General features: G+C 42.0%; 1 protein-coding gene across 3 annotated transcripts; it reads left to right on the plus strand.

Moving 5' to 3' along the window:
- Positions 1-1,155: 1,155 nt before the first annotated feature.
- Positions 1,156-16,527, plus strand: LOC139576232 (receptor-interacting serine/threonine-protein kinase 2-like). Of its 3 annotated transcripts, XM_071402049.1 has the most exons (12): positions 1,156-1,253; positions 9,850-9,995; positions 10,664-10,817; positions 11,984-12,133; positions 12,369-12,511; positions 12,658-12,707; positions 12,859-13,008; positions 13,443-13,528; positions 13,747-13,815; positions 13,911-14,052; positions 14,202-14,378; positions 15,041-15,487. In XM_071402049.1, exons 2-12 carry the CDS (start codon positions 9,850-9,852, stop codon positions 15,352-15,354), a joined length of 1,581 nt encoding a protein of 526 aa, XP_071258150.1. In that variant the 5' UTR covers positions 1,156-1,253; the 3' UTR covers positions 15,355-15,487. The 3 variants fall into 3 exon arrangements, with proteins under 3 accessions (XP_071258150.1, XP_071258151.1, XP_071258149.1); XM_071402050.1 differs by lacking the exon at positions 1,156-1,253 and having other exon boundaries at positions 9,714-9,995; positions 15,044-16,527; XM_071402048.1 differs by lacking the exon at positions 1,156-1,253 and having other exon boundaries at positions 9,714-9,995.
- The last annotated feature ends 85 nt before the right edge of the window (positions 16,528-16,612 follow it).

Below are 16,612 nucleotides of genomic sequence, written 5' to 3' on the forward strand. Positions count from 1 at the left end.
AATGATTACTGGGGTAGCAGTAAATGTAAAAGTTGACCAACTGGAGGGGAAGATTCCCAGTGTTTGTCATGCACGTCGTGTGGTGCAACACAGACAGGATAGCGTGAGTGGTAAAACAGAAGAGTCATTGTCTGTTCTTTTGAGTTTTGATGTTTTGAGTCTTTCCCCAACAAAGTGATGTTAGAATATAATTTATTTTGTATGAGCTTTTGTGCCGAATACATTACTTTGTTACAGGTGTCAAGCTTATGGGCATGTGGCAGGAGGGAGGTTCCTAGGTGTGAGAAGTGTGCAGAAGGGCATGAGACAAAGGAATGTGTAGCATTGGGGAAAGTAGTGGTATGTGTTAATTGTAGGGGTGCCCATGGGGCTGGGGATCAGAAATGTCCCGTGCAAGAGAGGCAAGTTGAGGTTTCCAGGGTTAGAGTAGTGGAGAAGTTGTCATATGCTGAGGCAGTGAAGAAAGTAGAGGAAGATGGGTCAAGGAGGAGGGATCCTGAGAGGAGTGGTGTGAGTAGTATATCTGTACCAGTACAGGGGGATAGGCCAACAAGTGATATATGTTTCAGTAAGATTGGATTTTTTGCATTTATAGCAATGGTTATCAACTGTACTGCAGGGATAGAATGTAAATTGTACAAAATTGAGACTGTGTTGGCAGCTGCAGAGAGGTATTTGGGTGTGCGAGACTTGACATCAGAAGAGTTACAGGGTGGGTTAAGTGGTGGTGTCCCATACTTTCAGGTTGTTGGCCTGAGGTAGGACTAAATAGATTTAAATAGTGGAGTAGGGTGCTGTTATTTTTTATTATTAGATTATTATTTATTCATTTTGAGTGTTGTGTTAGATGGTAGGCTTTTTGTTTATGTATTTATTTTTTCGAGCAAAGTATAAGGGAGTTGTACTTCAGTCTGTGGCGGTAATGCAACATTTATTGGATGCCAACCGCCGTTAAACCTCATCGAAGAAGAAGGAGATTGGATAGGCCACGGCTCGTGTACACTTAGCACACGGTAAATTGCTGCGATCCGATTAGGCCGGCCAGAGTGGCTCGCTTGTGGGCGTGCTGGTAGCACGTTCGATTGTACGTTAAGAATTCAGCATAGCAAGTTATTAAATGGGTAAATCGTTTAATCCATTCTCCATTTCATGAATTTATTCACAGGTAAATAGTAATATGCTCTAAAACACTCTGGTGACAAACTTTGCTGCCCTGTTTCCAATCATCCACATGGCTGGGAGAACCTATTAAAGTAAGTAAATACATTTCGAAAACTATGTATTATTAGCTAACTAGCTAATGTTTTTTAGTAAAAAATAATTTACAAAAATTGCTATTTAGCAAGCTAGGTGACTAGCTAACATTAGCCAGCTAGCTGGCTAGCTTTATGGGTGTTGTGACATGAGTATGAAATTGTAATTCTGGTTGTTTAATGTTTTAGGGACTCCTGAAATAACCAGCTAACCAGGCTGTCATCTTGTGAAACAGTGGATGTAAAAAAATCTAGCTAGCTAACGTTAAAGCTTTTACTGCAAATGTAATGTTACAATTTTGTAAGCTTGCCTTGCTGATATTTGCCATGCAATGCAGCTGAAGTAACGTAGCTAGCTAACTATTTTCTTGCTTATTGTGCAGTGGAGGAATAACAAAAATACCTGTATGCCTATGGATGTGTAGCTAGCTATGTAGCCGATCTGTACGGACCCTAAAATGTTTGGTATACACATTAGTTCAGAACCTAGCTATGAACCTCAGCTATCATAGCCAGTTGCTATGCTGAATTCTTGACGCACAATCGAACGTGCTGCCATATACTGCCAGCACGCCCACAAGCGACCCACTCTGGGCGGCCTAAGCGGTACGCGGCAATTTACAGTGTGCTAGTGTACACGCGCTGTAAGGAGCGCGGGTTTGAGAATGAGTGAATCCAGAGAGAAATAGCAATGGCGTCTTTTTGTAGGCACTAACACCGCCATGGTTCGTTGGACAAAGCCTATGTGGAATGAATTATGTTTTTGTAGGATTTTGTGATAAACGCCGAAAATAAGGTATGAGGTCAACAAGTGTAGGAGATCTTATACGTTTTGTTCTATGAGAATCTTCATCAGCTAGTCACATTTTGTGAATTATGTAGTATTTATGTGATTCCGAAAAGCACATAAAGGCTTCATAATTCATAAAGGTCATGTTAACTTATTGATATTATCTCGTAGAACAAGACATTTATCCCAAAACCCTGTTCTTTTCCCATTCATTTTTTGCCATCGGATGGCTGAACGAGCAAGAGGTTAGGACTACAAGCTGGCTATCTCTATTAAGGCACTGACATAAAGCGCTCGGCGGACATGGTGGCCCATCCATTTTCAATGAAGCCTAGGCGGTGATGATATTCTATCCAGGTGGAGAGGAGAAAATGACAGTGTTCGAGAGCATCAAAGCGACTGCCGACTGACTGATCAACAAATCACCTTGCATCATAAATAACGACTCATTATTATTTGTAGGTCAGTCAGTCACAATTTACCCATGATACCTTGCTGTTTTGATCCTCTCCAACACAGCCCTTTGGCTTCTGCTCTACATTGTTGACCAATCACAGTAGAAAACGTGGCATGCGTGGTGAAACGTCAGGCTATGTGTAGCTGAAGAAGCTCATTCATATTATCCTATCATTAGTTGGCTAATTATTAGGCCTAATAGGCTACTGCGGTAAATTGATCATCACCAGTCAATGTCATCACACCATCGCCCGCTTTATTTCCTTTCAAACTCCCCACCAGTTATTTTCTAATTTCCTTAATTTTGTGGCTAAAGTCAAATACTTTCTGTGGCACACACTACTGGTCAATTCTGGCAGGGGGGAGCTTTTCGGCACAACACCGGCTTTGGCACACATTAAATCATGATCATTCTATAGTTGTCTGACATCAAACTTTTCCCTGTCAATCACAAAGCTTAACAGAAAATGTTTTTAAGGCATTTATTCTCACCATTTAAATACATTCTCACTTAAACTACAAATCTGTCTTCAGCCAAAATAACTGGTGGGGAGTTTGAAAGGAAATAAAGCGGGTGATGGTGTGATGAAGACAGATTTGATTCTGATTTACTGCAGTAGCCTATTAGGCCTAATAATTAGCAAACGAATGATGGGTTAATATGAATGAGCTTCTTCAGCTTCACACAACCTCTCTTTTTTAGATGAGCCTGTGCGCAATTCATTCAGGTTAGATTTCTTAACATGATTGGAAAGAGCAGATTCTAAGTTACAGATAGCTACAAACAAACAACAACAAAACATCTCACTTTTTTCTGTTCCCGTGACACTTAAGTTGTTTTATTCTGTTATATTCCATTATTTTCTTACTTTAAAATATGTGTGTTGACTGTGATCAGTGCAGGGGCATGGGTGTCTTGTTTGTTTAATGAACATAATAATGAACTATTGATTTAATTTGCATGGCACAGCCTATAAGCTGCACAGACCAGTAACATCATTAAACTCAAAATATGCTATTCTATTTTTCTTAGTCTTATAATGTTTCTTAGAACCTGCCTAAAATAATTCATAATGGATTGCTTTGAGATGGTGTATATTCAATGGATTTATTAAAATAGACTCCCACCCACAACAGCATATACTCCCATTGATAAACAATAGGTGCCGGCATGCGAACAGGATGCATAAAAGGCTTATGCTGGCAAGAATGTGGTAAAAATTGTACTGTTTGGAAGGTGCTCATATAAACATTGGCCCCAAAAAATGTTTAGCGTCAATTCTGTCTGAACAGTGTATAAGAGAAAAGTGGATAGACTATTGGACTACTTACCCGAAGCCCCCTGTTTATATAGGGATAGATGGTATATTCCACTAGCACAGGCTTCCTGACACAGATGGTATTTAAAGTCAGTTGGTTGCAGCCCTCCTGCTTGGAAGGAGGGGAAAAGTAGGCCTATGTTAGTTTTACATTATGTAAACTTTTTTTTAAATGTTGCTATTAAGCACATGAATGCCAATGCAGTCATCAATGATTACTCTAGGCACATTTATTCAATCAATCCTGCACTTATTGGAAAGCATCTTGCCTCCTGTGTCTAGTAGTCTTAGCCTATACTAATCTCTCCCTTGACCTTGAAACAGTGCCCATCAGCTTTTCATTTAGGGGCAAAAAAAAGTTACAAAAAATAAAAATGTAAGTGCTTTCCTCACCATCTTAAATAAGCATGCCCCATTCAAAAAATGTAGAACTAAGAACAGATATAGCCCTTGGCTCATCCCAGACTTGACTGCCCTTGACCAGCACAAAAACATCCTGTGGCGTACTGCATTCGCATCGAATAGCCCCCGTGATATGCAACTTTTCAGGGAAGTCAGGAACCAATTTACACAGTCAGTTAGGAAAGCTAAGGCTAGCTTTTTCAAACAGAAATTTGCATCCTGTAGCACTAATTCCAAAATGTTTTGGAACACTGTAAAGTCCATGGAGAATAAGGGCACCTCCTCCCAGCTGCCCACTGCACTGAGGTTAGGGAAGCACTGTCATCACCGATAAATCTACGATAATTGATCATTTCAATAAGCATTTTTTTTTTACAACTGCCCGTGCTTTCCACCTGGCTACCCTTACCCCGGCCAACAGTTCTGCACCCCCTGCAGAAACTTGCCCAAGCCCCCCGCCCCTGCTTCTCCTTCACCCAAATCCAGACAGCTGATGTTCTGAAAGAGCAGTAAAATCTGGATCCCTACAAATCATCTGCGCTAGACAATCTGGATCCTCTCTTTCTAAAATTATCCGCTGAAATTGTTGCAACCCCTATTACTAGCCTGTTCAACCTCTCTTTCTTATCGTCTGAGATCCTCAAAGATTGGAAAGCTGCCGCGGTCATCCCCCTCTTCAAAGGGGAGACACTCTAGACCCAAACTGCTATAGACCTATATCCTTCCTGCCCTGCCTTAAAATCTTCAAAAGCCAAGTTAACAAACAGATCACCGACCATTTCGAAACCTGCCGTACCTTCTCCACTATGCAATCTGGTTTCCGAGCTGGTCATGGGTGCACCTCAGCCACGCTCAAGGTTCTAAACAATATCATAACCGCCATCGATAAAAGACAGTACTGTGCAGCCGTCTTCAACGGACCTGGCCAAGGCTTTCGACTCTGTCAATCACCGCATTCTTATCGGCAGACTCAATAGCCTTGGTTTCTCAAATGACTGCCTCGTCTGGTTCACCAACTACTTCTCAGATAGAGTTCATTGTTTCAAATCGGAGGGCCTGTTGTCCGAACCTCTGCCAGTCTCTATGGGGGTGCCACAGGGTTCAATATATCAATGATGTCGCTCTTGCTGCTGGTGATTCTCTGATCAACCTCTACACAGAAGACATCATTCTGTATACATCTAGCCCTTCTTTGGACACTGTGTTAACAAACCTCCAAACAAGCTTCAATGCCATACAACACTCCTTCCGTGGCCTCCAGCTGCTTTTAAATGCTAGTAAAACTAAATGCATGCTCTTCAACCGATAGCTGCCCGCACCTGCCCGCCCGACTAGCATCACTACTCTGGACGGCTCTGACAGAATATGTGAACAACTACAAATACCTAGGTGTCTGGCTAGACTGTAAACTCTCCTTCCAGACTCACATTAAGCATCTCCAATCCAAAATTAAATCTAGAATCGGCTTCCTATTTCGCAACAAAGCTTCCTCTCATGCTGCCAAACATACCCTCGTAAAACTGACTATCCTACCGATCCTTGACTTCGGCGATGTCATTTACAAAACAGCCTACCACACTCTACTAGACTACATCCAATTTGCCTATCACAGTGCCATCCGTTTTGTCACCAAAGCCCCATATACTACCCATCAATGCGACCTGTATGCTCTTGTTGGCTGGCCCTCACTACATATTCATCGCCAAACCCACTGGCTCCAGGTCATCTATAAGTCTTTGCTAGGTAAAGCCCCGCCTTATCTCACCTCACTGGTCACCATAGCAACACCCACCCGTAGCACGCGCTCCAGCAGGTATATTTCACTGGTCATCCCCAAAGCCAACACCTCCTTTGGCCGCCTTTCCTTCCAGTTCTCTGCTGCCAATGACTGGAACGAATTGCAAAAATCACTGAAGCTGGCAACGTATATCTCCCTCTCTAACTTTAAGCATCAGCTGTCAGAGCAGCTTACTGATCACTGTACCTGTACACAGCCCATCTGTAAATAGCACACCCAACTACCTCATCCACATATTGTTATTTTTTTTTTTGCACCCCAGTATCTACTTGCACATCATCATCTGTACATATATCACTCCAGTGTTAATGCTAAATTGTAATTATTTTGCCTCTATGGCCTATTTATTACATTTACATTTACATTTTAGTCATTTAGCAGACGCTCTTATCCAGAGCGACTTACAGTAGAGTGCATACATTTTATTACATTTTTATTTATTTTTTTACATACTGAGACAAGGATATCCCTACCGGCCAAACCCTCCCTAACCCGGACGACGCTATGCCAATTGTGCGTCGCCCCACGGATCTCCCGGTTGCGGCCGGCTGCGACAGAGCCTGGGCGCGAACCCAGAGACTCTGGTGGCGCAGCTAGCACTGCGATGCAGTGCCCTAGACCACTGCGCCACCCGGGAGACATTATTGACTCCCTAATCTTACTACATTTGCACACACTGTACAGTACATAGATTTTTCTATTGTGTTATTGACTGTACGTTTGTTTATCCCATGTGTAACGGTTGTTTTTGTCGGACTGCTTTGCTTTATCTTGGCCAGGTCGCAGTTGTAAATGATAACTTGTTCTCAACTGGTCTACCTGGTTAAATAAAGGTAAAAATTCCATGGGAACAGAATTACGCTGAGACTCCATTTTGTCACTTAAAAATGTATGCGAAACAAAAACCATTTATTTAAAATGTTAACAAACCATACAACTCTATGCAGAATGACTACTTTGAACAAGTTACTCAGTAAAACAAACAAACAAAAAACATTTACTGGAAAAACTGTCCAGATGCAAAGTTTGGTAACAGAATAAAACTAATTCTGTTACCAAACGTTGTATCTGCACAGGTCTTCCTGTAAATGTGTTTTTGTAAAATGTTAAGTGGAAATTTTAAAAAGTAGTCCTTGTGCATAGAGTTAAAAAAATAAAATTGTATTAACCCATCCACCACCACACATCTTGTTTGTTTTTTTACAGCTTTTCTCCTACATATACAGTACCAGTCAAAAGTTTGGACATACCTACTCATTCAAGGGTTTTTCTTTATTTTTACTATTTTATACATTGGAGAATAATTGTGAAGACATCAAAACTATTAAATAACACATATGGAATCATGTAGTAACCCAAAAAGTGTTAAACAAATCCAAATATATTTTATATTTGAGATTCTTCAAAGTAGCCACCTTTTGCCTTGATGGATAGCTTTCCACACTCTTGTCATTCTCTCAGCCAGCTTCACCTGGAATGATTTTCCAACAGTCTTGAAGGAGTTCCCGCATATGCTGAGCACTTGTTGGCTGCTTTTCCTTCACTCTTCACTCTCCGGTCCAACTCATCCCAAACCATCTCAATTGGGATGAGGCCAGGTCATATGATGCAGCACTCCATCACTTTCCTCCTTAGTCAAAAAGCCCTTACACAGCCTGGATGTGTGTTGGGTCATGGTCCTGTAGAAAAACAAATGATAGTCCCACTAAACGCTAACCAGATGGGATGGCTTATCGCTGCAGATTGCTGTGGTAGCCATGCTGGTTTAGTGTCCCTTGAATTCTAAATAAATCACAGACAGCAAAGCACCATCACACCTCCTCCATGCTTCACAGTGGGAAACACACATGGGGAGATCATCTGTTCACCTACTCTGCGTCTCACAAAGACATGGCGGTTGGAACCAAAGATCTCACATTTGGACTCATTAGACCAAAGGACAGATTTCTAATGTCCATTGCTTGTGTTTCTTGGCCCAAACAAGTTTCTTCTTGTTATTGGTGTCCTTTAGTTTCTTTGCAGCAATTTGACCATAAAAGCCTGATTCACGCAGTCTCCTCTGAACAGTTGATGTTGAGATGTGTCTGTTACTTGAACTCTGTGAGGTGCAATCTGAGGTGCAGTTAATTGCCAATTTCTGAGGCTGGTAAATCTAATGAACTTATCCTCTGCAGCAGATGTAACTCTGGGTCTTCCCTTTTCTGTGGCGGTCCTCATGAGAGCCAGTTTCATCATAGCGCTTGATGGTTTTTGCGACTGCACTTGAAGAAACTTTCAAAGTTCTTGAAATGTTACGGATTGACTGACCTTCATGTCTTAAAGTATTGATGGCATGTCATTTCTCTTTGCTTATTTTAGCTGTTATTGCCATAATATGGACTTGGTCTTTTACCAAATAGGGCTATCTTCTGTATACCACCCCTACCTTGTCACAGCACAACTGATTGGCTCAAACGCATTAAGAAGGAAAGAAATTTCGCAAATGAACCTTTTAACCCGGCACACCTGTTAATTCAAATACATTCCAGGTCACTACCTCATGAAGCTGGTTGAGAGAATGCCAAGATTGTGCAAAGCTGTAATCAAGGCAAAGGGTGGCTGCTTTGAAGAATCTCAAATATAAAATATATTTTGATTTGTTTAACACTTTTTGGTTACTACACTTCCATATGTGTTATTTCATAGTTTTGATGTCTTCACTATTATTCTACAATGTAGATTTTACATATACATTTTACATATACATTTTTGCATACATAAACCATGTGCCATGGAATCGGTACATCAAATCTCTGTATTTATTTTGCAACCGGTATGGCGCAGCTGTCAACATTTTTGTCCCCTGAAACTGGTATATTTTCTATTTACGCAGATTCCTTTCAGCAAATTTGTATCTTTAGAGTTCTCTGGTTTGTTAAACTTTGAAATCAATGGGTTTTGTTTGGTGTACATTTTAAAGTGACAACATCAGCGTAATTCTGTTACCATGGAATAATTGCCTTAAGGCTACTTTGTTCCCAAAACTACTTCATTCTTGACTGACAGATGCAAAAGTGAAAGGGCTGAAAAGGATTTCCCCATGCCTCCTGTAAAGTGCTGTTAGGGGTCAGAGTTGGGAAATTCCCAGTTTACTTCACACATTATCAGCGGAATGAGTTGTTCAGGAGTCAGTACCCACTAGGCACAGAGGTCAGTTTAACGTCTAGTTTTGATTTACATTTAGTTGAGTTGTCAACTAACATGAATTCAGAGTGAAATCAACAGAAATATTCACTGTCATTGCATTTAGGTTAAACGTTGGGTGAAAAATGACGAAATGCCCTTATATTGATGACTTTTTGTTTGATTAAACGTTGATTAAACATAGCTATGTAGATTTTGGGGGGTTGAAATCACGTAGAAACAACGTTGATTCAACCAGTTTTTGCCCAGTGGATAGTTGAATCAGGAGTTGTTCAAGCCTATTTGTAGCCTAGCTGTAGATCAGTCTGGTGTGATGTATTGTATTCCCCCTCTCTTACTCTCTCTCAAATTGAAGTTATGCCGCCTCCTTTATCCGTTGTTACATCATTGACAGCGTAAAAAAAAAGACTTCATCCCTCATTTTATATTTCCTACGTAGCTAGCCAGGGGATTTCCGTGAACAAAGCAGCCAATCGTGTAGATGTAAACACACTGTCATTATAGCACACGCGGCAACTCGCTGCTTGCTGTTCAATTTGTCAGTGCAGTGAAAGACAAATACATTAACCCCATGGCAGAGCAACAAGCAAGATAAAAATAAAAATAAGTTATATTATTATTGAGTCGACTGGTTTCTGTTCCTATCAGATGGCGGTGGAAACTGTTCGTGAAGAGGACGTGCTAAATGTGATCTTGTGCCGAACCAGCGCAGGCGGGTGTCTTCGGGGTACTTACCGGAGAACAGAGCTACAGGTATCAATCAAGCTCCTGTCGTCTCGCACTGCAAGTCGAAGGTAAAATTAGCATATCTCAAACTCAAATGTAATGACAAAGTCTCTCTCTCTCAAGTCAAGTCAAATGGCTTTATTGGGATGGGAAACATGTTTACATTGCCAAAGTAAGTGGAATAGATCATAAACAAAAGTGAAATAAACAATCAGAAATGAACAGTAAACATTACACTCACAAAAGTTTCTAAATAATAGAGACATTTTAAAAGTGTTATTACTAGCCATGTACGTGTTGCAACAATATGCAAATAGCTGAAGTAGGCAACAAAAGGGAAAATAAATAGACAGATAAATATAGTATGTATTTACAATGGTGTTTATGCTTCACTGGTTGCTCTTTTCTTGTGGCATCAGGTTACAAATATTGCTGCTGTGATGGCACACTGGTATTAAACATAATAGATATGGGAGTTTATCAAAATGTTATTTGTTTTCAAATTCTTTGTGGGTCTGTGTAATCTGAGGGAAATATGTCTCTCTAATATGGTCATACATTTGGCAGCAGGTTAGGAAGTGCATCTGTTTCCACCTCATTTTGTGGGCAGTGGGCACATAGGCAGACCTGGCTCTCGAGAGAAGACAGGCTATAGAGGCCTCTCTCTCTCTCTGTGTTTTTGAGGGTTTGTGTGTTTTATATGTGTTTACTGCATATGTGTATATATTCTGCACAGTGAGTGGACTGAGTGGATGGGAGACGTGGCTGTGGTCAGAAAAGTCCATTCAGAGAGGGTTTTAGTTCCTCTGGGTGTGTACAAGGCCTGGTGTCTGATGGGCCTGCTGTATGACTGGATGCCTGAGGGCTCTCTACACTCTCTACTATACCAGGTCAGTATAATATATGAGCACTAAGTCGAACTCAAATATGAATATGCATGTATAGTGTGTGGCCGTAGGCTAATTGATGAATCTAACTTGGTTCTGCAACTTTTCCCTTGGTTGCGGCCTACAGTGTACACAGAGTATACCAAACATTAGGAACACCTTCCTAATATTGAGTCGCAGCCCTCCCCCCTTTGCCCTCAGAACAGCCTCAATTTGTCAGGGCATGGACTCTACAAGGTGTCAGAAAACGTTACACAGGGAATGCTGGCCAATGTTGACTTCAATGCTTCCCACAGTTGTGTCAAGTTGGCTGGATGTCCTTTGGGTGGTGGACCATTCTTGATACACAAACTGTTGAGCAGGAAAAACCCAGCAACGTTACAGTTCTTGACAAACCGGTTCGCCTGGCACCTACTACCATACCCCGTTCAAAGGCACTTAAATATTTTGTCTTGCCCATTCACCATGGCACGCACACAATCCATGTCTCAATTGTCTAAAGGCTTAAAAATCCTTCTTTCACTGGTCTCCTCCCCTTCATCTACACTGATTTAAGTGGATTTAACAATTGACATCAATAAGGGATCATAGCTTTCACCTGGATTCACCTGGTCAGTCTGTCATAGAAAGAGCAGGTGTTCTTAAAGTTGTGTAATCTCAGTGTATATCAACAAACTGCTGGTCAGAGCTTCGATAGACACATATAAAGTGAATCAAATAATGTACTTTTGATTGCTTTATTTACAATTCCTGTGTCTTCATGGAGAACAATGCTGTGCTTGTCACCCACATGCTGTGTCTGGAAAGCCCCTGGCTGATGCAAAAATAGATCTATCTGTCATCAGCACTATCACTGCCTTATTTACACAAAGAGCTTTTCCTGGTTCAGGAGAAAGTGCCCTGGCTGAAACATAACTTCAGACAGTAGACGTGTGACTTCAATCCACTGCACATGACTTAGACTGTCTGTGGTTAAACTGTGTTTACATACAGTAAGTTGTCATGATCATGTTGAATTCTTTAGTATTTTCAGTTCACAATTTCAACTTTGTGTTGTCATGTGCTTTTTTCCCCACAAGTCATTTTCAATTCCCATTTATTTATGATCCATTTTATGGAAGTGAATAGAGTTCATGTTGAATGATTGTAACCCTTGTTATCCCTGTCAGACCCAGCTGTATCCAGGTCTACCCATGAGTTTCAGGCTTGGCATCCTATTAGATGTGGCAGAGGGGTTGTGCCACCTCCACTGCATACCACTCCCCCACCAGGCCCTGAAACCCACCAATGTTCTCCTGGACCAGCAGTACCGGGCCAAGGTAGAGAACAGTGACTGATAACTGACCCAGTCCTGCAGTACAGAAACAAAAATCTTCTCTCTGAGTAGTGAAACTAATGTGAGAAAGAACTCCATTTGATTGATGGTATATGGTGTATTGTGAACAGTTACAGGTGTAAGCTTTACAGTGTACATATGTAGGTTTGAGTCTGTGTTGGAGCAGATGTTTTTGTCGGTTTGTGTGTGGATGTTTATGTTCATGTTCCTACCTCCAGGTGAGTGACTGGGGCCTGCCCAGGGAGTGGAGGGTTGGCTCCTCTCTCTCTGCTGGAGGAGGGCCCTGCTTCAGGGACTTGGTGTACCTGTCTCCTGAGACTCTGACAGGGACCGCACCCTCTGTGGAGGCAGACATGTACAGGTGAGGTCACCTTTCATGATCCTGCCACTTCAAACAGTCATATTCACCAATTAAATTTACCAGGTGGGGAAGGAGGGGTTTACCACTTCTACAGATGCCTTTACTAATGACCATGCAGCTACCCAATTAACATCTTCTCTCTTTAGCTTTGGTGTGCTGCTGTGGGAGACTTTGAACAGAAGACAACCATGTGGAGGTGTGTTTCTATTTATTTCCGTCTGTTCAAAGAACAGCTCTTGTTTCTATCAGCGGAGCCTAGGCTATACCTGGCCGTATATCATACAGTCTCAATATTGTATGACGTTTAGTACTTGTAACACATCATGTCAATGTCTATACCCAAGCAGATTTGCTCCAGCTGCTTTCAAGTGAGGATGGGGTTGGTTCAGGCCTGGAGGATGAGCTGCTACCCAAGCATGTACCCCACTGCCATACACTCTCCCGGCTGATGACCAGCTGCTGGAGCACTAACCCACACAGCCGTCCAACAGCAGAGGGTAAGTCTGTCTGTGAGGGTGAATCAGAGTATAGATATACAATGGTGAAGAGAGCAGCTGTGCCTGGACTTTGATCTCTCCCTACAAGACCCCCGTCCTTGACTGGTTACCTACCTGCCTGTTAAGGACAGGTGACAGGCAGAACCTCTTGCAGCACCCACTTCGTCTCTGTTCCACATGCCGAGACTGAGAGATCCAATCCCATGCCCTACTTCTGCCACTTAGTCAATAAGACTCTTTGAGTCTTCTCATCTAAATTGTGTGTAACTGTTTATTTTCTGATGTTAGTCCATATCCATGTATTTCATTGCCTATGACTGTCATGTGGGTATTAAAATAAATGTGAACTTTTGGTGCATTATGGCCAATGCGATGTTTACTTTGTCAGGACATCTTTCTCATGTCCTCTTCTTTCTCTTGCTCTCTGTCCACAGACTGTGCACTGGAACTGAGGAGTGCCATAGCAACCTTTGATCCCGATGAAATGAAAAGGGCTACCCTCAGGGTGAGGGAAAGCAAGGTACGGATCATCCTCATTTAATAAGTTCTATTACACTCCGAAGTCCGATATTCTCCATGTCCACAACCCTGATCTGCTATCAGGGTTTTTTTTGACTGAGGGAATCAGGATATGTTTCATGTGCTTTTAATCTGTCAACAGTTACTACTGAAAACAGTAAATAGACCCGTCACTAATCATGAGCAAACATGTGTATGTGATTTCTGTCCCTTTACCAGGAGAGGGCGCTACATGACTCTAAAATCCATCCTGTGAAGGATATTCCCATTGAGATAAACAACCTAGTGGTGAGCTTGGTTCACATTTTTTGTGATATTCTGATTGTACTTAATGCTTGTGATGTCTATTACATTGAAAACAATATTTACATATCTCATACTAGGCCTGCGCTGGTTCCGGAGACACTAAATGTGTGGGCAACAAGACACTGCCCTTACCACAGACTTCCTGCCCTAGTGAAACACTCCCTAGTCCCCCTACAGCCATATATACAGGGGAAGCATCCCAGAGGAGGCACTGTCAGGGTAAGAACTTAAAACTGATCAATAATGAGAGCAGTTTGTGAATGTGCTCAGTTTGTTGTCAGCGAAACCACCCTCTTATCTTCTTTATTAAGTAATGATTCATTTATACCTTATCTCGGACAGTCTAACAGCAACGTGTCTCTCCCCAGTCTGTGTGACTGGCTGTGTGGTGTCTTCCACCAGTCCTAGCAGTGGCCCGGGTCCTGAGCATCCCAGAGGGACAGGAAGTGTCGCCCAGAGACAGAGCCCACCACCCCCACTCTCCTCCAGCCCCTCCAAAGCCCTCAGACAGAGCCCTCTCAACCAGCCCACTGCCAGCTCCCATGGTAGGAAATGTGTTTAAGCTTAGACCTCCCACCTATTACCCCGTTTTGTCTGCAAACTTATGTACAGTCTCAGATTGTAGCTATCTAGAATAGACTTGTCTTTTACTCGCATGTTTCTTAAATGTTGCTGAAAAAGGTGAAGACAAAGTAAAGCAATATGAAAATGAGTAGACGTTATAAACAGTGCCTCCCTCTGTGTGTTTGTATGTGCACAGTAAGCAGTTTTGAGGATTGCTGGTTTCCTGCATGGCCATCCTTTCACAGTCTTATCTTTACCCAATGCGTTTCCTCCCTTGAGGATCTTTGTTTCGCTCTAAATTGTCTGTTGTCCCAGTAAATGCTCGGAGTCAAATTATTATATATATATTTTTAAGCAATACATGGCTACTAGACATTTATGATGGTGATTTAATGTGTTGAATAAGAGGGTAACTTGTTTAGTAGGGCTATGAATTTCAGTCTTCAGTGAAATTATCTCCTGTACGTATTACTGTCTTTCATATCAGATAGCTACTACTTCTCTCTTGTACTCTTTCTCTGAGTTGTCCCAGTATTTTTCTCAAGGTCCCCTCTACATGATTTGTGTTTTATAAGTGTGTGTGAGAGATGTGATATCATCGTGTTTGTATCATCCCTGAAACTTCCCCCTCCCTCCTTGTCAGCAGCTGCACGGTGTGTGTCTCCGACTCCGATAGCGGTGAGCTCCTGTCGTATCCTGCGCGAGAGGCGTGAGGGCATCATTCGAGGCATGACGGAGGGACGACTCAACAACCTGCTGGATGTGCTCATCTCACGGCGGGCCCTTCCCCTGGAGGCCTATGAGGTCATCTCTGCCTCTCTGACACTGACCGCTCGCACACGTTCCCTACTGGACACCTGTACCTGTTTAGGGGAACACGCAGCTTCCCTGGTAGCTTCCACCCTTGGTATGATGTCCGTTGCCACCAATCGTGGCCCTTCACAGATGTCTCACTGAAGGTGGATGGATGGTTAATAGAATGGGGGTTGTGTAGTGAAAGGCCCCTAACCAAATGTATCAAATGTCAATTGAGACTCAAATGTCAATTGAGACTGGAGCCTTGGCGTGAAAAGCTGAGGAACCCTAACCAAATCTAATCTATACTCACTCAGGTTTAATACAGACCACGGTCAGTCAGAGTGACTACACATTGGAGAACCTGAGATTCCTAATTTCATCAGAACAGCTGCAATGACTCATCTATATCCATAGAGATCCATGTTGGGGACACACCTGTCCATGCCTTTGATAAGTCTGAGTATTCAATCAGTGGTGCTACCTCTGAAGTTGATGTCAATCAAATGTTTGATTAGAGGAAGCTTCTGTGACAGTCAAATGATAGAAACAATAGTGTTGGAGAGAAACCAATGAAAGTGAATAGCTGTGTGGATGATTCATCTGCTTTGATCATGTTTGACCCATCACTAGCGATAATGAGGGTTAACATACTGAGCTAGCACACAGAAAACAGTTTGTTCAATATTAGATGCCACATTTTCTGTGTTGTCATTTTGGCCCTCTGCTCTGTGGGTTAATGTGTGGTGCCACAATGTGGCTTGTCTTTTGACAGCCTGTTTGTAAAGTACATATTGTACAAAACTACATGTTCAACATAGTTTGGATTGTCCTGTTCAGCAGTGTCTGACTTGGTATCTTGTAACAAGATTATTATTTGTTGGTTTATCAGATAAAATAACTGAACTTCAGTCTCATTTTATGCTACTTTTGTTGGTGGTTTGTGTTTGTAAATCTGTTCAATCCTTGAACCTATAGGTCATTGTCACATTCCCCTCGGGGTACCCTTTGATTTTGTTGCCTATCTCGCGCAACACGCCTTTTAACAGTGCATGTCTAATTGCATGTCTGGTCTTCACACAGTACCAATTGTCACACATTGTAAGTACAGTCTAAAGACGTTTATGTACTAAAAGGGTAAAAAGGGGTCTTGTCAAATGAGAGGCCCAGTGAAGTTTTGGCCATAGTGTACATATTTTCTTTTGTTGGTCTGTTCAACATCATACTGAGAACAGAAGACAGTAATTTCCTCAAAGCACTGTCTGTGTGTGAATAGCCTAATGATCTGAATATTTGGAGTTGTATAATAAAGCAAATTAATCTATAACAACATTAGATCAAGACTCGTCCTTGAAACTCAAGCAGCTCTTTTCTTGTTGGTTTTTGAGTTCATGCACTCAGAAACAAAGGAAGATGTTTA

The sequence above is a fragment of the Salvelinus alpinus genome, chromosome 5 (genome assembly GCF_045679555.1).
Source record: "Salvelinus alpinus chromosome 5, SLU_Salpinus.1, whole genome shotgun sequence".
In the NCBI taxonomy this organism is placed as follows: Eukaryota; Metazoa; Chordata; class Actinopteri; order Salmoniformes; family Salmonidae; genus Salvelinus; species Salvelinus alpinus.

Coding starts and splice junctions, on each gene's coding strand:
- LOC139576232 (XM_071402049.1), top strand. CDS start 9,850: ATGGCGGTGGAAACTGTTCGTGAAGAGGACGTGCTAAATGTGATCTTG. Junction 10,818..11,983: donor TACACTCTCTACTATACCAG/GTCAGTATAATA, acceptor TATCCCTGTCAG/ACCCAGCTGTATCCAGGTCT. Junction 13,529..13,746: donor TCAGGGTGAGGGAAAGCAAG/GTACGGATCATC, acceptor TCCCTTTACCAG/GAGAGGGCGCTACATGACTC.